The sequence below is a fragment of the Pleurodeles waltl genome, chromosome 12, assembly GCF_031143425.1.
Source record: "Pleurodeles waltl isolate 20211129_DDA chromosome 12, aPleWal1.hap1.20221129, whole genome shotgun sequence".
NCBI classification, from domain to species: Eukaryota; Metazoa; Chordata; class Amphibia; order Caudata; family Salamandridae; genus Pleurodeles; species Pleurodeles waltl.
In genome coordinates, this window is record NC_090451.1 from 207527209 (window position 1) to 207550352 (window position 23144).

Sequence of the window (23144 nt, forward strand, 5' to 3'; positions counted from 1 at the left end):
CACACTCAAGGCACCACATGCATCCACCAAAGGGTTTAAAGCCAGTTTTCCTAGTGGACATCCCTGCAACAGCAGGAGAAAGCTCAAATAACTTCGACAAAAAGTTGAAAAGGTCTGTCAAAAAATGACTGGAGGTAGCTCTCTCTAGATCTGCACTGACCAGGGTGGAAAGAATTTGACTGATGTCAGCTCGCTGGGGTAACTTCTATATAGACACCGCGCATGTCACTTCCGGTGCGAAAAATGGCACCTATCCATCCACAGGGGTACTGCTCATGAAAAATTTCCAAACAGCCCAAAGTGTAAGGGTTCAACTCTGATGAAATGTTAAGTGCCCATAAGACATTCTTGGCAACCTGAAACTAATTGGCAGTTTGGGGACCTCCCATCACTCTACCTACCACTAGAAGACCAGTTCAGAATGTGCAGTGTGCACATTTGTTGACATAATTTCTAGATAGTATAAAACATTTAACAAATGCCAAATTATGTTCCAGTGACTGGATGTGAGAAATATACCTTTCTAGCCTATCCCATCTCTGAGCATTAGAACTTACAGACAAGGTCTACTTATGCACAGTCTTACATTAGAAACTGTTTTCCTTTTCATGTTTTTCTGTACATGTTTCAAATTAGTACTATCGCATATTTCATTCAGGAGCTTAGAACTGCTACGCTTGCTGGTCTGCCCTGCTCCAGTTGGCTCTTCTCTGTGTTAGTCACCCACACCTTGTGTGGGTGCAAGCAAGAAAAGCTTTGTAAATGGTGATTTGTTAATACATTAGTTATATACTGGACCTACATGACGTTTAAGCTGTGTGCCCCAGCTGGGAGAGTTGACCTTAAAATCTGCAAACAATCTGATCATTGTTTCCAAATCAACGCAACATCAACACAAATCATGAGAGACAGTCAACACTTGAAAATATGCCTTTTAACTCGAGTTCATGTGACCAATTACCAGTTTAAAAGAAATCGCAGGTAACGTATTGGGTCAGAAGCTGAACCAATCCCTTACCCCTAGGATGTTTAGCAGGTTAATTCCAAAATTGAAAGAACTCATGAATGGACTTTCAACCACTGCTTGCTGCACAAGAGACGTTAGAGATTCTACTTTAAGGGTGCACAAGAAAAACTGAATTTAGATGTCCTTGCGTAATGCAGCCTAAACTCTCTAGTACATGGGTACAAGTGTGTATGATATTATTAAGCTGTATCAAGGATTCCCTTGGAAGATGTGCCTGAGCCTTAACATTAATTTACTGAAAACCAGTGATGGAAAACAACTCAATGATATTTTTTATAATACAATTTGAAACTAACAAATTTGAAGTTATGAAATACAAGTTAATGAAAATAACACTCACCGGGGCTATTTAATGATTCTTCGGCAGTCATCTGCATTAGCAGAGCAACCTGCTGACGTTCTGACAGAGGATAACCTGCCCTCATTCCAGACAGACCCATTCCAAACAGTAATCCAGGCTTTCGACTGGCCGGCTCCTTCTTAATTCGTTTTCGCTCTGGACCTTGTTTCTCTGTGAAATCATTCAAGATTCAAATGTCAGTCAAATACTCATACATCAAATAAAAATGTTAAATATTTGCATTAAACGTAAGCCCCCTTAGCTGCTGAGGTTTTCCCACCAATTATTTTGGGGTTATGGACACCACATGCTTAAGCCTTCGAAACTATATTTCAACAAAAAGATACCCTGTGGGTTCCGAAGGTATTCAGGATACGTTGTTTCTTGCTGAAGCAACCCAAAAAAATACCCAAAACACAAAATGTTGTTTTGGTAAAGTGCAGAGCAAGAATGCATTTTTTCTAAAAAAAAAAAATCAAACGAAATCAGCAAAAATTGGTAATAGCACAATCTTCACTGTTTTTATTAACAGGCAAAGTAGTAAAATGAAAATGTCACTTACCCAGTGTACATCTGTTCGTGGCATCAGTCGCTGAGATTCACATGGTATGCATGAGCTCGCCATCTGGTGTTGGGTCGGAGTGTTACAAGTTGTTTTTCTTCGAAGAAGTGTTTTCGAGTCACGGGACCGAGTGACTCCACCTTCTGTGCTCATTGCGCATGGGCGTCGACTCCATCTTCGATTGTTTTCCCCGCAGAGGGTGAGGTAGGAGTTGTACTATAGTAATAGTGCCCGCGCAATGAAAAATGTAAGTATGTACCTATTAAAGGATTAAGTAATATATATACAAATGTACAAAATTGAAGGTAACTTCTGAACTGCTACAGGCTTCCGGGGAGGTGGGTGGGTCCATGTGAATCTCAGCGACTGATGCCACGAACAGATGTACACTGGGTAAGTGACATTTTCAGTTCGATGGCATCTGTCGCTGTAGATACACATGGTATGCATAGACTAGTAAGCAGTTAGTTCCCCATAAGCGGTGGTTTAGCCTGTAGGAGTAGAAGTTGTCTGAAATAGAGTTCTTAATACAGCTTGACCTACTGTAGCTTGTTGTGCGGATAGCACATCTATACAGTAGTGTTTGGTGAATGTGTGAGGCGTAGACCAAGTGGCTGCCTTACAAATTTCTTGCATTGGGATGTTTCCTAAAAAGGCCATTGAAGCACCTTTTTTCCTTGTTGAATGTGCCCTGGGAGTAATGGGCAGTTGTCTTTTTGCTTTAAGGTAGCAGATTTGGATGCATTTAACTATCCATCTGGCTATACCTTGTTTTGATATTGGGTTACCTGCATGAGGTTTTTGGAATGCAATAAATAGCTGTTTAGTTTTTCTGATGTTCTTCGTTCTGTCAATGTAGTACATTAATGCTCTTTTGACATCTAATGTATGTAGTGCTCTTTCAGCCACAGAATCTGGCTGTGGGAAGAATACTGGTAGTTCTACCGTTTGATTTAGATGGAATGGAGAAATAACTTTTGGTAAAAATTTTGGATTAGGTCGTAGGACGACCTTATTTTTATGTATTTGTATAAAAGGTTCTTGTGTTGTGAACGCTTGAATTTCACTTACTCTTCTTAGAGATGTAATGGCGATGAGAAAGGCAACTTTCCAGGTGAGGAATTGTATTCCGCAAGAGTGCATGGGTTCGAAAGGTGGGCCCATGAGTCTTGTTAGAACCACGTTTAGGTTCCATGAAGGAACAGGTGGTGTTCTTGGTGGTATAATTCTTTTAAGCCCTTCTATGAATGCTTTGATAACTGGTATCCTATACAAGGAAGTTGAATATGTAGTTTGCAGGTATGCAGATATTGCTGCAAGGTGTATTTTAATAGAAGAGAAGGCTAGCTTTGCTTTTTGTAAATGGAGCAAGTAATTTACTATATGTTTTGGAGTTGCCTCTAGTGGTTGTATCTGATTATGATGGCAGTACCAAACAAATCTTTTCCACTTACTTGCGTAGCAGTGTCTAGTGGATGGCCTTCTGGCCTGCTTTATGACTTCCATACACTCTTGGCTAAGTTGTAAGTGTCCGAATTCTAGGATTTCAGGAGCCAGATTGCTAGATTCAGCGATGCTGGGTCCGGGTGTCTGATCTGTTGGTTGTGTTGCGTTAACAGATCTGGTTTGTTGGGCAGTTTGATGTGTGGTACTACAGACAGATCTAGCAGTGTTGTGTACCAGGGTTGTCTTGCCCACGTTGGTGCTATTAAAATGAGTTTGAGTTTGTTTTGACTCAATTTGTTTACTAGGTAAGGAAGGAGAGGGAGAGGAGGAAAAGCGTAAGCAAATATTCCTGACCAGTTCATCCATAGGGCATTGCCTTGGGATTGCTTGTGTGGGTATCTGGACGCGAAGTTTTGGCATTTTGCGTTCTCTTTTGTTGCAAATAAGTCTATTTGTGGTGTTCCCCAGAGTGTGAAGTAGGTGTTCAGAATTTGTGGGTGGATTTCCCATTCGTGGACCTGCTGGTGATCTCGAGAGAGATTGTCTGCCAGCTGATTCTGGATCCCCGGAATAAACTGTGCTATTAGACCAATTTGATGGTGGATTGCCCACTTCCATATTTTTTGAGCTAACAAGCTTAACTGCGTTGAATGTGTTCCTCCTTGTTTGTTTAGATAATACATCGTTGTCATGTTGTCTGTTTTGACAAGGATGTATTTGTGGGTTATGATTGGTTGGAAAGCTTTTAGTGCTTGAAAAACTGCTAATAATTCTAGATGATTTATATGCAGTTTTGTTTGATGTATGTTCCATTGTCCTCTTATGTTGTGTTGATTGAGATGTGCTCCCCACCCTGTCATGGAAGCATCTGTTGTTATTACGTACTCTGGCACTGGGTCTTGGAAAGGCCGCCCTATGTTTAAATTTATACTGTTCCACCATAGAAGCGAGAGGTAAGTTTGGCGGTCTAGCAACACCAGATCTAGAAGGTGACCCTGTGCTTGAGACCACTGTGAGGCTAGGCACTGTTGTAAGGGCCTCATGTGCAGTCTTGCGTTTGGGACAATGGCTATGCATGAGGACATCATGCCTAGGAGCTGTAGTATTGTTCTTGCTTGTATTGTTTGGTTTGGAGACATGTGTTGAATGACCCTGTTGAAATTGTGGATCCTTTGTGGAGTTGGCGTTGCTACTCCTTTTGTCGTGTCTATTATGGCTCCAAGATATTGCTGTACTTTGCTTGGCAGAATGTTTGATTTTGCAAAGTTGACGGTGAACCCTAGTTTGTAGAGGGTTTGTATGACTTGATTTGTGTGGTTTGAGCATTGTGTGAGCGAACTGGTTTTGATTAGCCAGTCGTCTAGATACGGGAACACATGTATTTGCTGCCTTCTGATGTGTGCAGCGACTACTGCTAGGCATTTTGTGAATACTCTTGGAGCGGTTGTTAAACCAAAAGGCAATACTTTGAATTGGTAATGTATTCCTTTGAATACAAACCTTAGATATTTCCTGTGTGATTGATGTATTGGTATATGGAAATATGCGTCCTTGAGGTCTAGGGTTGTCATGTAGTCGTGTTTTTTGAGCAATGGTAACACTTCTTGTAGTGTGACCATGTGAAAGTGGTCTGATTTGATGAATGTGTTTACTACTCTGAGGTCTAGAATTGGTCTCAGTGTTTCGTCCTTTTTTGGTATCAAGAAGTACAGTGAATAAACTCCTGTGTTTATTTGTGTGCTTGGTACTAATTCTATTGCATTTTTTTGCAGTAGTGCTTGAACTTCTATCTCTAGAAGCTGTGAATGGTATTTTGTTAAATTTTGTGATTTTGGTGGTATGTCTGGAGGGAATTGCAGGAATTCTATGCAATAACCATGCTGGATAATTGCTAGGACCCATGTGTCTGTAGTTATTTTGTCCCATGCTTCGTAATATTGACGTATCCTCCCCCCCACTGGTGTTGTGTGGGAGGGGTGTGTGACATGTGAGTCACTGCTTGTTGGTAGTGGTTTTGGGGCTTTGAAATCTTCCCCTATTCCTAGGGAATTGCCCCCCTCTATACTGGCCCCGAAAACCTCCCCTGTACTGTCCCTGGTAGGTGGGCGGTGCGGCATGTGAGGTGCTAGCTTGTGTGGCCTGACTCCGAAACCCTCCTCTAAAAGGTGTTTTGCGGAAGGTGTTATAAGATCCTCTGCTCTGCGGGGAGTAGAGTGCGCCCATGGCCTTGGCAGTGTCAGTGTCCTTCTTGAGCTTTTCTATAGCTGTGTCGACCTCCGGACCGAACAGAAGTTTCTCGTTTACTGGCATGTTAAGCACTGCTTGCTGGATTTCTGGCTTGAATCCAGACGTTCTGAGCCATGCGTGCCTACGGATGGTAACCGACGTATTAATGGTTCTTGCGGCCGTGTCTGCTGCATCCATGGAGGAGCGTATTTGATTGTTGGAAATGTTTTGACCCTCCTCAACAACCTGTTTTGCTCTTTTTTGCAGATCTTTTGGGAGATGTTCAATGAGATGCTGCATCTCATCCCAGTGGGCTCTGTCGTATCGCGCTAGCAGCGCTTGTGAATTTGCGATGCGCCACTGGTTTGCTGCTTGGACAGCAACCCTCTTCCCGGCTGCATCGAACTTCCTACTTTCTTTATCTGGGGGAGGTGCATCCCCAGAAGTGTGTGAGTTTGCCCGTTTTCTGGCAGCCCCTACCACCACAGAGTCTGGTGGCAGCTGAGAGGTGATGAAGACAGGGTCCGTAGGAGGCGCCTTATACTTTTTGTCCACCCTAGGCGTCACTGCCCTACTTTTAACTGGCTCCTTGAAAATGTCCTTTGCATGGCGTAGCATGCCTGGGAGCATCGGCAGGCTTTGGTAGGAGCTGTGGGTTGAGGAGAGGGTGTTAAATAAAAAATCATCCTCTACTTGTTCCGAGTGTAGTTCCACATTATGGAATAGAGCTGCTCTAGCCACCACTTGCGAGTAGGCTGTGCTGTCTTCCGGTGGTGATGGCCTAGTTGGGTATGTGTCTGGGCTGTTATCAGACACTGGTGCGTCATACAAGTCCCACGCATCCTGATCTTGGTCGTCGTGGCTCATGGCGGTGTGAGCTGGCGAATGTGACGGGGTGTAAGTTGGCGAAGCCGGAGTTACAGGTGGAGGCGAGGGAGGAGGTGTTACCTTTTGTGTTGTTTGTTGCTGAGGAGTAAACTGAAGCGTTCTCTTTCGTTTGACAGGTGGGAGGGTACTGATCTTCCCAGTCCCCTGCTGAATAAAGATACGCTTTTGCGTGTGATCCACGTCAGTGGATTGCAGTTCTTGTTCAAATCTATGTTTCTTCATTTGAGAAGACATAGAATGCTCTTCGGTATAGGAGCCAGAAACAGGGTCTGATGTCGCTTTTTTCGGCTCCGAAAGCCCTGTTGATTGTTTTTTCGGCTCCGAGGTAACCTTCCTCTTTTTCTGTGCCGAAAATTCTTGGCCTCTATGGTCTTCGGCGCCACTGTCTCGGCGTCGATCGGTGTCGACACTGAATTCTCGGTGTCGATGCTTCTGTTTAGCACTCTCTCGGTCCCGAGGAGGCTGCGTGCCGGTGTCTCGACCGAAGTCGGACGATCTCGACACTGAATGGGCCTTTTTCGGTGCCGATTGTTGGTCACCGAGAATTTGGGTGGAGCCATGGCCGGTTGGCAGTGGCGTCCCCTGGGCCTTCTTTCCTTTTTTAAGGTTTGATCTCGACGTCTTACTCACAGTTCTTGTAGAGTGTAGCTCGTCGGAGTCTGAATCCTGGATGGAAAAGGATTCGTCCTGTTCCTCTTCTGTCTCGAACTGTGGACGCTCTTTTGGCGTGGACGCCATCTGGAGTCTTCTCGCTCGACGGTCGCGCAGAGTTTTTCGGGACCGGAACGCCCGACAGGCCTCACAGGATTCTTCGCTGTGCTCGGGTGACAGGCACAGATTACAGACCGAGTGTAGGTCCGTATAAGGATATTTGTTGTGGCATTCGGGGCAGAATCGAAACGGGGTCCGATCCATCGGCGTTGTCCTCCACGCGGTCGGGCCGACTAGGCCCCGACGGGGTGCCGAAATCTACCCCGAAGGGCACCGAGGCGCTTCGATGTTGAACGCGTCGTCGTATGTGTCTATCTCTAACCGGATCGCAACGATACCGTCGAAAATCTTCCGTCTTCAGCTAACTTTCCGTTCCGAAACTCGGAGCGACAGGAACACGTCCGAACCCGATGGCGGAAAGAAAACAATCGAAGATGGAGTCGACGCCCATGCGCAATGAGCACAGAAGGTGGAGTCACTCGGTCCCGTGACTCGAAAACACTTCTTCGAAGAAAAACAACTTGTAACACTCCGACCCAACACCAGATGGCGAGCTCATGCATACCATGTGTATCTACAGCGACAGATGCCATCGAACACACAATTATCTCAGCTTCTGTCTCTTTCAGTGGTAGTGCATACCTCATTTTTTTGCACTTTAAACCTACTTGCAAGTTTATGGTGAAAACGGGGGGAAATGAAACCCATGGGAAAACCTGGACACATTTTTTAAAACTAGAAAAAACTGCGAATTCAGAAAAGGGTCATTCACAGGATGACACTGCTTTTCTCAAAGAAAATCTTAGCTGCATCAAAAAGAGAAAAATAGGAAAATCTACTTTCATCTGTAATTTTTTGACATAATGGCAGGTTTACAAAAGTAAAATACCATTACATGTCAGACTGGCAAGATCATCAATCTATCCTTCGATACTGCGACCTTCCCGGCTAGCTGGAAGCACACTGATATCCAAGCCCTCCTCAAGAAACCCAAAAGGCTGACCTCAACAACCTCAAAAACTTCCGCCCGATCTCCCTCCTTCCCTTCCCAGCGAAGGTCATCGAGAAGATCGTCAACGCCCAGCTCACCCACCACCTAGAAGGCAACTCCATCCTAGACCCCTCCCAATCCGGCTTCAGACGAAATCACAGCACCGAAACTGCGCTCCTCGCCGCCACAGATGACAGACAGCAAATGGACAACGGCGAGACCTCAGCCCTCATCCTTCTAGACCTCTCCGCGGCCTTCGATACAGTCTGCCACCGCACCCTACTAACTCGTCTCCACGAAGCTGGAATACAAGACAAACCCCTCAACTGGATCTCGTCTTTACTCTCCGGCAGAACCCAGAGAGTCCGACTCTCACCCTTCCGCTCCGAAGCCACCAACCTCATCTGCGGCGTCCCCCAAGGCTCCTCGGTAAGCCTGACGCTGTTCAACATCTACATGGCACCCCTCGCACAACTGGCCCGTCAACACAACCTCAGCATCCTCTCCTACGCCGACGACACCCAGCTCATCCTCTCCCTCACCAAAGACCCACACACCGCCAAAGCCAACCTCCATGAGGGACTGAAATCCATCACCGAATGGATGAGAGACAGCCGCCTAAAATTAAACTCCGACAAGACGGAAGTCCTCATCCTCGGACGCACCCCCTCGGCCTGGGACGACTCCTGGTGGCCCACCGCACTGGGACCTCCCCCCCCACTCCAGCCAACCACGCACGCAATCTCGGCTTCATCCTCGACTCCGCCCTCACCATGTCCAAACAGGTCAACGCAGTCTCCTCCTCCTGCTTCAACACCCTCCGCATGCTCCGTAGAATCTACAAGTGGATCCCGACGGAGACCAGAAAAACGGTGACCCAGGCCCTCGGCAGTAGCAGACTGGACTACGGCAACGCCCTCTACACAGGCATCCCAGCAAAAGACATCCAACGACTCCAACGCATCCAGAACGCATCCGCCCACCTGATCCTCGACATTCCTCGCCAATGCCACATCTCCCACCACCTGAAAGACCTCCACTGGCTCCCCATGAACAAAAGGATCACCTTTAAACTACTCACCCACGCGCACAAAGCACTACACAACGCCGGACCCGCCTACCTGAACAACAGACTCAACTTCTACATCCCCTCCCGCCAACTCTGCTCTGCCAACCTCTTCCTCGTTCCCCGAATCCAACGCAAGACCTCCGGCGGCAGATCCTTCTCCTACCTTGAAGCCAAGACTTGGAACTCCCTCCCGACCCCCCTGCGCCAGACCCAGGACCTCCTCACCTTCAGAAGACTCCTCAAGACCTGGCTCTTCGACCAAGAATTTGGGATTACCCATTGCATCATCAGATAGAGGGCACTGTGTTCTTTCTCTCAAAACTGGCTTATATTTGTAACGCGAACGCAAACACAGAGAGGAATTCAAATTAATATCAAACGTTCTACTATTCTATGCTCCCACACTTCTCTTGATAAACAGTGTTGCTCATTTGTGAGGCTGAGCCTCAGCCCACAACAGAAAAGGCCCCAAAAAGAAATTTAAAGATACATTTTCACAATCAACATAGACCTATTTTTGCGATGTACGTAGCAGCAGTATTGGGGCTGGGACTGCCACCCAGGGAAACCTAAATCCAGCCATTTACCTAGGGACCAAGTAGGGTCTAGGTGAGTAGGACTCGCATGAATCCCACTATGAGACAAAGTAAGTTGGGGCAGGCAGAATTTTAACTTTGTGGGTTATTGACATCGTTACCTGTGTTGGATTTTTCCTTGAGGGCAGTCGGACTTCTTTTTGGCTTATTTCATTAGTTGGGCTTTTTTCACCCATGAGCTTAATTCCCATTATCTGCACCCTCAAAACGGATATGAAAAAGCCCACTACCCTTATTAACAGTAGAGCTGCAGTGAGGCGGACCATCCTTGTTGAATGCTACATCGCAGCTCTATTTTTTTTAATCTGCATAATTTGACCTTCTTCCTTGCTCTGATCTTTCAGTGCACTTTTCTTCCATGGAGTCCCGTTGACCTGCCCTGTGTAGAGCCTTCCAAACGGAGTACGAGCATCAGACCTACAAAAAAGCCACCAGAGTGCTGTCATATTTGCCAATGTCTTGTCACGCCAATGGATTTCGCACCTGTATTTTTGGCAATTGTAATTTTGTTTTATTTTTTTATAGTAACTTGCCCTTTCAGGAAGGTTGGACAGGTGCAGTAGGTTTGCTACTAAGTGGGAGCATTATATTTGTTTTGTTGTATTCTGAATAGAAGTAGCAAGCTGATTGAGGCTAAATGATATGCAACAGTTTAAACAAGCATTTACAATGCAACGGGTCTCGCGTTTGCTCATGTTAGAGCTGATCGCGTTGAAAACTCCTAACCCGACTTTTCACCTATCGGGCAAAAGTGCATTTATGTACGTAACCCGAAAAAGTGAAATTAACTATGTAAAGCACTCGACTTCTGCCAAGCGAGAGCGCGCTCGTAAATTAGAGAAAAAGAAGTCCACGAGCCCGATGGAAAACAGCGAGCCTCGCATGTTTTCTGTACTTGGTCGCTGCGCTCGAGGAGGGCTAGCCACCGGAAAAGGCATGACGTATGCTTGCCTTCGACTAATGAAAGCAAGCAGATTTTATTAGGCAAGCCCACGAACCAATAAAAAACACTGACGTTAAGTTGATAGGGCTCCGAGCCCTTTTCTAAATACAAAAGCGTCTCGCTGCGATACGCATGTGCAAGCAACGCAGGCTCGACCCTAAAAAGTTTAAGGAGTTATGGTATAGTTTTTTCTGGTGTTATATTTCATGCCATCACTGGTTTCCGCTTCCACCTGCTTATTTCTGTTTTCAGTTGTATTGTCTTGGTGTTCTCAACTACCTATACTTTTCCCGTCTCTCACACATGCAAGCATAGGAACTTCACTTATGTGGTACCAACTGCTTCATCTCTGTGCAAAGGGACTGAGCTGGTAAGAGCGACGTGACTGCCTCTCTCACACATCAAGGTGCTCAACGAAACCCAATTGAACCGAGCCTCACCTCTGGTGCAGGGGCATGAGAAGCACCAGTGTGAGTGATGAAACTTGGAGCCAAGTACTGTGAGTGTTAACGAGCCAGTGCTAGGGAGATTAGGAAGGTCTAAGGTGGGTCTCTGGTAATAATGTACTGTTACTTTTGTCACAAACGTCCTCAACCTAGAAACATCCAGAAGTGGTTTAATGTGGCGCTGCACTATAATGACAAAGTAGGCTGATAATCTGTTAACGTGGTAGTCTGCACTGGTATCAGGGCGTCTCCGGGAAGCATGCTGCGCTGAGACAACCACATATGGGAGGCATATGGTGTACTGGAGCATTCAATTCTGACAGCTCCCCATGTGCTCGGTAAATTTCTGGCTGCACAAGCAACAGTTAAAACAGCCGCCCCAGCAGTGAGCATGATCATACTGTTCTCAAAATGAAAGAGAAATCGGCATACTCTTAAACAAATGGACCTGTGCAAGGAATATTATTGAGAGCTCACCTCGTTGCAAAAAACTTTAAAAAAAACTAAAAATAGCATTACTCCCCACCATTCTGTTCAAGCACGGAACATATATGCTCTGGGAAAACCTCTTCATGGAAAGTGAATTATCATAGCAAAAACATAGCACTGTGTACATACAGCTACAATTATGTAGGGAGTTTTAGATGTGGGCAGAACTCAACAGAATCTTGCAGGGTTTTTATGCAACTCAGAGGATTTCCACGGATTAAAACTCAGCAAGTTCCGCTCACCCCTGGTATGAATGTGAATATATATTTTTGTGGGAATGACAACTATAGTTGCTCTTTACATATTACTGCATTCTTAATTGTCCATACTGGGGCTTGTAGAGATACTAAGAGTGGCCCTGTGTGTCATTTGCTTTGCATCGCAATCTATTGTGGCACAAGATTCAAGGAGTACAGGCAATAACACACTTAAAACTTTTATAAACTTCCTTTCCTAACATCTGATTTACCCACACTAGGGTTCGGTACAAATGTTGCCTTCAGTTTACTAGTACTCCTTGAAAACATATTGCTTTGCTTATGCTGAAAAATTTATAGGTGAAAATGAAACAGATTACAAATAGTTGGGCACCTGCCTTCATCCTTGAGAAAGCACATTATATATCACTACGGAAGTAAGATTAATATGCTTTATTTGTGTTGAAATCGATTTTTTTTTTTTTTAAACTAGACGTTTACCATATTTATGATTGATGCACATTTCTCAGGAAAACCTTAGGATGCAACTGGGAAATTTTGACTCCACTACATTGTTTCATATTGTTCTACAGTAGTGCATGCAAGCAGGCTGGAAACCATCTAAACTATAAGATTTGGGGGTGGGGTGGTGGGACGGATTTACCCAAAAGCAGAGGTTCTTTACCTCTGACCTGTGTGGACACTTAATAAATCATTACTGGAATCTAGGGATTCCTACCATGTCATTACTGGAAGCCAGAAACACATAGCATAATCAATTTTATGACTTAGACCTCAAAGCAATACACAAAAATACAAAACCAAGAATGCAAACAAAAGTTTAAATACTGAGATAGTTTGTTCGCAATCAGATATAGAAAAAGCTTTCACATTTTTAACATTGCATCCTTATTTACATGTGCTTGCTTTTTTTTTTTTTATTGATTCGTTTTATTATTTAATTTTTTTTTAAATAGTCGCGAACCCTAGTCCTCGGAGACCCCCAAAGGTTCATAGACCACAGGTTAAGAACCACTGGTTTAAAGAGTTCCAAATATAAGCACATAATGCATTTGCTTCCTTCTGAAATGAGAAAGCGTTTGCTCGGATGCAAAGGTTGTATTTCATTAGCACTAATCAGAGTGACTGTTTAAAATATTTTTTTGCTCAAAAGAAAAACACTTTGAACATTATGTATAAGAATGCTTCCAAATTAACAATTCAGCACTGTTTGAAGTGCAGCGTAACTAGTTCGGCAATGAAGTCATAGAAAGCAACCTTGAACATCAAGGTCAAGGACAGAGGCCCAGAGTGACCACGCTCATCGCGGTGACCATGACGTCAACGAAGGGCGTGGAGTCGGCCAACACCATCTGACAGCGTGCAATAGTACTGCTCAAAGAAAAATCTTTGGACCCAGTAAGAGGCCTGGGGGAATTTCTAAGGTAGGGAATCTGCAATTAGAAGTCTATCAGATATATTTTTTTTGCTATGGCGAGTGGGTTTGGGCAAGCAACAAAAAGGGCGTGAGAAGGAAAGCAATGACAACAGGAGAAAGGGAGCATAGCTGAAGGCTTTAAAAAAAAAAAGCTATGACTGCTAGCAAATTTTTTTTTTAAGGGGTATGTGCTAGGTTTGGAGGGCAACAGAGAGGGTGGGAAAAAGTAAGCAAACAGTTGGGGGAGAGGGCATGCAAAAAACAGTTGGGAGAGAGGGCAAACAGCAGCACGAAAAGTGAGAAAGTCAGGCAACCAAACTGAGGGCAGAAAGAAGCAAGCAACAAAATGTTTCCGGAAGGTGCAAGCACTAACATGGGCAACGGGATAAGAGTCTGAGGAAGGAAACAACAACTCAAAATAGGAGGTATAAGCAACAGCACGAACAGCAGGTGGGAGCAACCAACGGAACAGAAGCAGATCAGAAGAAGGGTAAGGAACTGGAAGGACGTGGACACTGGAGGGACGAATGAGGGCAAGCAATATTTAAGACGTGTTCTCATGGAGTGGATTATACTGTTATATTTTTAATCAGTATTATTTATCAACTGTTTTATTAAAATAGCACTTTTAGTGTCATACATAAATTTCCCCTTCCCTATGTTTCCTGATGGTACATTCCTCCAGTTGGACATGCCTTAGAATGTTAAATGACTTAAGACTCCATTCTGTAAAGGGAGTAAGAGATGATGGAATGGTGGAGATGGGAGACGTGCAATAAAGTGCTGAATCTTCGATTTAGAACTTCAACAAATAAAAAAAAATTAAAAAAATAGTACCCAAGGTACAAGTAGTGAAAGGACAAGTGTTTTTACCATGCTTCAGGGGAGAGCAAAAAAGACGACGACATGAACCTGCGCGCAATAATAAATCAGAACGGAACAAAAGAATGACTATGAAGCCAACCAATGATAAGCAATGGTTGGGGTCCAAGTCCACTGTAAGCTAGCAAGCAACATTCCTTGCGCTGCCTCAGGTGACATAAAAAAGCCTTGTGACCAACAAGAGCAAACATCTGTATATGCATTATGCAGACAACATTTTCTATTATCTACATCAGTCGTAAACCAGCAATACACAATTATACAAATTAAACCATTAGGAATTCTGGCACATAATTCTCAATGCAGACAAATGCTATCAGCACACAAGAACTGTACGTAAGTCAATATATTTGCCTTGTAAAGGACATGTATTGCTATGGTGACTGAAGAGAACCCCAGGGGTTCTTTTTGAATTTGAGAGGATAAAAGAAAAATGGCTTCTTGCTGATCAAATGCATCAATTAATTTCAGGGAAGGAAAGGTGGACACGATAAGCTAAGGGGTGGCAAAAATGCTTCTTTACTCTTGCAATGACTAAAGTTAGGATTCATATAGGGAAGAGCAGATCTACAGGGCATGGCTAGCCAGATATAGGCTTTCCGAGCATTTTCTTCAACTTAAGGCAACATACTGAAATATGCAAAACGTGACAGATTAATGTTTGAATTAATCTCAGCCACTGGTAATGACTCAGGCTGCATCCCAGTCCATCTTTAATTTGCATGCCATGACACCTCAGATTGGACCAGCCATATGCACATTGGTTGAGACTTCTCTCCAAAGGGAACAGCCTGAACCTGTACACAAGCATAGTAGAATCTCAATGAGAAGCCAAACTGTTACGACTGATGGACGGCCAAAGATGTTATGTTTAATAGCTGGAGTCAAGAATTGATAGAATCCAGGCAGCGTTGTCGTACCAGTGGCCTGTGCCTCCTGCAGGCATAATCCATCACCTGTGTTCAGGGAAGCTAATACTGATTCTCTTTCCTTGATTTTCTTAAGGCTCTCCACATGAGATTATCATTAAATGTGTGCTAGAACTGGGGTAGTCTGGCTTATATTCTTTTTGCTCCCTTGGAATGCTGGTGCTTTTGGTTTGTTGGAAACCATGCCAACCATCCCTAGTCATCTGCTGCTTCCTGAGTGTGCACCACCCTCTGCTCATTGGCGCATGATATGGTGAGGGGTTTTCCTTTGCAGCAGCCTAGCTGGTGTTCGTAGGTCGATTGGGTGTTATCTGTATGGTGTTGGCTCCAATCTTTGTGTGCTGTGTCAAAAGCACAAATGGATATTTCTCAGGTTGATTTTTCTTCACTTCTATCCACCATTAAGCAAATCTGCTTCCTCTAGCATTGTGTCCCGATCAAGTTGTTGGTGCATTCCTACGATGGTTGACTCAGTCTTTTGTGAGTTTTTGGAACCTATTCCAGGAGAGGTCTTCTGTGCACAAACGGGTTAAGGGTGGGACATGCTTAAGCAGGCATAGAATGTTCCCCCTATTAAGTGTGTCTTGGTGGCCACTTGAGTAATAACTTGGGTTGCAAGTGATCATGCAACGGTCTTTAATCTACTCATATAATAATCAGAAATGATTACCGAATGAGAACAAACCAGCAAGAATCCATGAATGGGAGTGTGTCCATATTTGAATTTGGAAAGAGTACTAGAATTAAACATTCTGTTAAGTATTAATCAGCAAATTAAATCATTACAATGATCTCTAGAGGTGACTTCCTAGCCATCACAATATACATTGACAATAACCATATTCCCTGTATAACTCAAAAGTAGACTCCTGTAATTGTCTTCTATATGCCAACAGCTGTTATTCAAGGAAAATGCTACATAATATTCCTAGGGGTGAGTTTCTTCGAGCCAAAATAAACTGCAGTAAAGATCAGACCTATCAGGAAAAAGAAAAAAATCACAGGAAATATACCAACGACGTAGCAGAGGTCATACCAAACCAATTCTCGAAGAACCCGTCAAAGTAGTCTCTAATTCAGAATAATCAACAATGAGTCAGGAAATTTGAAAAATAGCATGCTCACCGAATGGTAGAACCAATTCACTATCATCAGTAACAGCCATCACTATATGTGAAATATTCTATGGCAGCATCGGTATCTACTCAGTAAAAATGTATCTATCCAGAATGAAATCAGACAGTATCCACAGACTGGCTTCCGGAAAGCATGTAATTTAAAGCAACAAACACGTCTATTACAATTCAAGGATTAATGCAAACATACAGCACGGGTGTTTAATTCCAATAGACCGACGCCCCAGACATTGTTTGGAGTCAAGGACAACAGGTATTCATGTTTAGTTTGTCTTTGGGACAAGTAGGCCCAACCCCCTACAGTATAAACCCTCTGCCCTGCCAGATTACAGAACAACATTATGGAACAGGGAAGGCAATTGTCTGCATTTGAGACAATGTGTGTCTAAAGTCATTGCTGTCCGAACTTGTATTTATGGTTCATTAAAGCAGAGCTTTTATTATTAAGGTGACCTCTCTAAACAAATGTAAGCTCGGACTGCACTACTGACAGTGGTTCCCGTAAGAAAATGTATACAGATGTTTGCAAAGTTTAATATGAAGCTACTTATAATGCTCCAAGAATGCTCTCTGATTATATTGCAATATTAACAGAAGCTTGAAAGCAAGATAGCTGATCCTTTGCTTTCAAAATAAAATGTTCACAAAAAATGCAACTAGGGAAACATATTTTGCTAAATTACTGTAAACTTAAGTACCATTCCTTTGACAAATCATTTAGTAAAATGTGTTAATGCATGCTTGTATCTCCAAAAAAATATTCATAATGGAAAAATCATCATAACCAGTTTCAACAAGATTATGGTAAAAATGAAAATAAACTTGCATTAGCAAAGTCACAGTGGGGTCAGTCTTTTTGGTTTTGTCTATGCGTGTCTTGTTTTGACTTTTGTAAACTTTATTGTTGTGGGCTCTGCAGGCTCTCACCATTCTTACAAACGCTGGTAAAAGGCAAAAATATTTTTTGTATCAAAAAGCATACACTTGCCACAGTAGTTCCTGGCCCAGAACAAAACAACTTTGTATAAGATGTGCTTCCTGTGAAAGAGCCGATTATTACTCATGTTGAAGCCAGTCAACAGAATGATAGAGCGACAATGAACTTTAATAAAAACAAAAGGTCTTGGTTAACAACAGACCTAATTAGGGGTCCAATTCTTAAAGTCACAAAAAAGTACCCATGGTATGTTTTTTTTATTAGTGCAGATTTACTTATTTTATGAATTCACAAGAAGTTACAGAAGTAGACCAGGAAATCGTATTCCTAGGAAATATTTGTGAACTGTATTTTAGTACAAGGAACTATGTACGTGTAGATTTGCTCATGCGAAAACCTGCTGAGCATTTACAAGTTCACTTTTCCCCCCAACCACTTTTTTCCCCCATCCCTGGAAAAAGTAAATTTCCAACCTTTCTCAGTATGGGGAAAAAATAAGAGAAGAGCTGGCAGAAACCCTTCAAACATGTAAGTTAGTAGGTTTGCACAGACTCGAAATGCATTCCAGCCCTAGAACTATTTCTTACCGCTTTCTCTAGCTCCAGTACGTAGATCTGCAGAAAGGTTGCAAAATAAGGAAAATGCCAGTATTCAAACCCTGCTATCATATTAGCCCCAGCATAATCAGAGAGGCTATTACCAGACCTCTTATATAATGAGATTGGTGCCATGTAGTGCGGCAACAGCAGCAAAGTGACAAGTACATTTTTTTTTATTTATTTTTTACAGGACAAGTAGATTTATGGAGCAAACTGGTCCACGGGCAAGTAGATATTTTATTAAATGCCACACCCCTCACAAAATTCCTTCCCAAACCGAAAGGATTTATGTGCCATAGCTGCTAAATCTGCAAAATGGGCAATGAAAAAAACAAAGTACAGAGAACAGCGCCTAATGACACCATATGCTGCCACTGATAACATGCAACAGTATCTGCACAGTATACATAATACAATGCCTTTTACACAGACATACTTTGGAAGCACCATCAGATCATTAAAACAAATCTGAAAGCAAAATGCCACTGTCGGAACATTATATACTGCACCATGAACATAACAGATCTTTTAAAGTTGTTGGGATAGAAAAAAAAAAAAAAAAAAAAACTTTAAAGGTGGTGACAGAGAACTCAAACTATGTAGAAGGGAAAGTGAACTCATAAGGACAGATTAAGTACACTATGGTTCAAATGAACAAGTTATTTACCTATGGGAAATGCGCATTCTGGTGGATATACTAATCACCCTGTAAATATCTCCAGGCGCCAGACTGGATCCAGAAAATTCAAAGTAGTGTCCAAAGTATCAGAAGGTTGCACGCTGCTTTGCATCTACGCCATTCAACTCCAGAAATGACAGACACATATAAACGTCACTCAAGCGCACTGATATCAATTTTTCTTAATCCCTCCACTACATCAAGCACAGAGGCAACTGACCAACGGGAAAACCAGCTGGTGAGGAATGTGTGTTAAACTGAGTTTTAAACAGAAAGAGCTTTACTGAAGTAACTTGTCCTTCTGACCGATATTTCAAACTACAGATTCCTCACTTTGCGAACAAATACCAAAGCAGTACCACCGAAGGTGGTGAATCTGAAGGACTGCTCAAACTAAAGAGGACTACAAGAGTGAGCAGGCAAAATGGCCACCTTGACGGACTAGAATGTTGTGGCAACAATGCTTTGTCAACTTGTGCATTGATACCCACATAAGTATAAGACAAATATTCAGGGTAGGCACTCCACATACTAATGCAGTGGTAGCAGCCCTGGTGGGGTGAGCCCACAAACATTCTGGAGGCTGTTTTTAGCCAATGTGTAGCAGCTTGTGGTGCAGAGAATTATCCATCGAGAGATGGCCCATTTCTGTACTGTCAAAGTTTTTGTTGCCCCAAAAAAACGACAAACACCTGATCATCGACCAGAAATTCCTATGGTATGCCCTCTTGGGGTCCAAATGATGGGGAACTCTTCCTCTTTCAAGGGACGAGGGAGAGCAAAGAAAGTCAGGAGAGGTGACTTGTCCAATGTGAAATGGTGTCACCAACTTCTGAAGGAACAATGCAAAAATGCTTTTTATCTGTTTGAGAAAAAAGTCATAATTCGGAAGGAAGAAAACGGCCTGAGGCTCACTCATCCAGCAACTGGATGTTATCACCCCCAGGAAGACCATTTTTAAGATGACTAGGTGCAATGAAAATAACACATTGCTTCGAAAGGGGGAACACTGAGTCCTACATTGGGATTACAAAAGGTGTTGGCAGAAACATGATGCAAATGTTCTAGAAAAGGGATCACAACTGGTGATTTGAATAAGGACAGTTGGTCCGGAAAATATCAAAATGATTAAAGGCCTAACTAGTAACCATTAACGGTGCCCAGAGAAAGGCCATGATGGGCCAAAAACAAGGCAAACAGCACATCTAACAGTTTTGCCACCAACAGCTCTAACTGCCAGGTCCCACACCAAGCCAAAAACTTGCCCCAGCATGGAGCATATACAGACTTCATTGCCAGGGTGACAACCTTGGAAGGAAGATCACAATACGTCAACTGCCACTACTCAATCTTCAAACATGGAGGTGCAGACTGCACAGATAAGGGTGCAAGGCCCTGTCCTTGTGCTGCAAAAAGAGATCTCCCACAGAGGACGCCTGATCGAATGCCATTTGCTCAAGCTCTGAATTTCTGAGTAGCACAATCTTCTGGCCCACTTTGGTGCCACTAGAATGATTTGGGCCCGGTCGCTTCTGATGATCTTAAGAACTCGGGACAGGAGAGGTAGCACCAGGAAGGCACACAGCAGTCCTATGGTCCACTGTATATGGCATGTGTCCCCAAGAGAGATTTCTAGGAAATTTCAGTGAGCTTAAGTGCTGATTATGCAAGTTCTTGGAGGTGGCCAATGGTCCTAGCCAGATTTCTCCCCAGTCACTGCCCTGTGCAGGTTTGGCACCAAACAGACTTCTGTACAGATCCAGAGGTGGAGTTGAGGGGTCCAGAAAGCCCCATAGGCAAACCTACCAACGGTAATCCAACTGGTGCACCAGAGGGAATCAGAAGCATGTCAAAGATGTGTAGTCTAGCCTCACAAAAGACTTTTACTTGCTGCTAGATCACCAAAGGGCCCAGGAACTCTGGGTGCATTGGAACCAGAAACTGAATCTGCTTCTCTGTGCAATGCAACATGAGCGAGACCAAGAGACATGGCGGCTTTCTCACACCCATAGAGTGATGGGAAGTGACCCGGTTTCTCACACCTCAATAGTGAGTAAGTTCACTCTTGGACTCGTCCTCAGGAACCAGAGTGTGGTCCAAGAGTGGGTGACTGGGCAGAGCCTCCCGTGCTTTGCCACACAGAGCTTAACCTCACCATCGATCTTGATTTAAAAAAAAAAAATTGCACACTCACTCACAGACGTCCACACTCACTCACAGACCCGCACACTCATTCAGATACCCACCAAGTCTCACCCACATCCATTCTCTAACACTCACACAAACTCACACCCAAACAGCAAAACAGAGCCTCACAATTTAAGAGGCATACCCCTTGTTTGATGGGGGATCCATAAGCAGATTGGAGTGAGAAATTTAGGAAAAGGGTTGGCTCTGAAAACAGCATTTGTCTTTATGATGAATAGATAATTACACATAGAACAGCATGTAGTCTTAAGTTGTTGAGAAGCACCCTGTTGCTGTCTCATGTGAAATGGACTGTCTTTCCGATATATTCTGTCCATATGGAGGTGTAAGTTGCTATTTTAAATAGAGCCCTTGTTGTGGTCTCAGTGGAATGCAGAATAGTTTTTACATGTTTTTGGATTTCACAATCTGCAGACAAAATTTGGTTGACCACTACCAATTCTGTCTTTGGCAAATGTTGGAGAACACCAAGGCAGAATGTAGGCAAAGTGTCATTAACTTACCAAAGGTATCCTTTATTAGAATTTCCAGTTCTACTACCCCAGGAACTGTGCCTTGGTCATTGCCACCACAGTGCACAATCAAGCGGTCTGGATGTTGGCAATCTGCAATGCCTTCAACCAAAGGCAGAAACTGATGCCACTTTAACCCTCTATGGCCAACCCAAGTAATGTTTATATCAGGCAGTTTTGAAGAGGAAAGGCAGTTAAAATGGAGGACAGCAATTACAATACAAAAGAGTATATTTTATTGGGTGGTGGAGCTGTGCAGGGAACTAAAATTAGGCAGCGATTAAGATAAAAGTAAATAACTGTAACTTTGGAAAAATAAATGTTTCGAAACCCACTAGACCACCAGTGATTTTATTTTCCTTACGTTTTCGGGCAGCAACCCCTTAGGTAAGGGTCACTGCCCCGGGGGCAATAATATTTTATATGTTTCTGCCCCCCTGGGGCTAGAGCGGCCGTGTTTTTGGCCGCTCTCGCCCTCAGGGGGGTCGAAACCCACTAGGCCCCATGGATTGTGTGGTGTGTGTCTTTTGTGTGTTTGGGGGCACCGGGCATTTTTTTTTAGGCCCATCTGCCCCCAAGGGGGGCAGAAAACACCAATACCCAGGGAATTGTTTTTTCGTTCCCTTTGTTTTTTTGTGTGCTGGGGGGTGCCCCCTTTGACAAGGGTCACCCCCCACCCAAAGGGGGCACAGAGCTGTTGGGCATTTCTGCCCCGCTTGGGGGCAGACTGGCCTATTTTTTTTTAGGCCCATCATCCACTTAGGCACAAGAAATCTTGTGTCTGTGTTTTGTGTATGTGTGTTGGGGAGTGGGGCAGCCCCTTTGGCAAGGGTCGTTCCCCAAAGGGGGGGGCACATTACTGATGGCCATTTCTGCTCCCCTTGGGGGCAGATCGGGCTAATTGTTTTAAAGCCTATCTGCCCCCAAGGGGGCAGAAGCCACCAAGACGTGAGGGAATTTTTTTTTGTGTTCTCCTTAGTTTTCTTATGCTGTGGTGCCCCCTTTTGCCCCCTTTGGCAAGGGTCGCCCCCCCCCTCCCCAATAAGGTACAGAGCTGCCTATTTTTTTTTTTAAGGCCCATCTGCGTTCTAAGTTCTTGGTGGCAGGGTGTTTGTCAACTGGCGAAGTATTTGTATTTGTGATTATAACAGTTTATTTCTTCTTTTTGTTCTAGTTCAAAGCTTTTGCTTCCTTTGATGTGGATCCTTGCGGTTTTGGCAGTAGTTGTCCTGGGGTTTGCATAGTTGCATGTTTTTAGGTAAGTAAAAACTATTTACTCATGAGGAGTATTGTCGACATGCATGAATGACATGTTTGTAGGTGGTGTACTAAATTCAGTATTGTGTGTGAAATTGTCGTTAGATTTGAGCACAAGGATATTTGTGTTGTCATGCCTAATTTGCTTTTTTTTGTGGGATATCATTGGTGATTGCTGTGTCTGTGCAGAGTAGTTGCTGGTGAGTAGCTTTTTCAGGCAAGTGAGTGGTATAGTTTTTTTAGTACATAACTCTTTGTGATAAAGCTACACTTTGTTTTTTACTTATTTTAGTGCAGGTTGTTGTTGGCAATCCATTTGGTTAGAAAGGATCACGGCTAGCCAGAGTGACCGCTCAGCAAGTTGTCGGCATGCTTTTGAGTCGTCTTCAGACCATGATTATGAGACTGACTCTGCATCTGAGGCGGAGGAGTAAGTGAGAGATTCTGGCAGTGGGTTTTCTGTCTGAGAGGATTCTTCTGATCTTCTGATGAGGAAGCCACTCTCAGTGCCAAGAGTGCAACAGCCTGGGGCTGAAGGGCTTGCCATTAGAACACCTGACACCTGGATTGCGCCCAAACATGGAGCAGCCACAGTTACCTGCATTTACTGGTCTCCCCGGGTGTAGAGACAATACA

At 43.7% G+C, this 23144-nt stretch overlaps 1 protein-coding gene across 2 annotated transcripts in view; it reads right to left on the bottom strand.

The window, feature by feature from the left end:
* ANKRD11 (ankyrin repeat domain containing 11) overlaps positions 1–23144 on the bottom strand; it is a 1021414-nt gene that overhangs the window by 359054 nt on the left and 639216 nt on the right. For both annotated transcript variants that reach the window (XM_069216659.1, XM_069216660.1), the window contains exon 6: positions 1368–1538. In XM_069216659.1, the coding sequence (XP_069072760.1) occupies positions 1368–1538 (171 nt within the window). The remainder of the gene's footprint in view (positions 1–1367; positions 1539–23144) is intronic.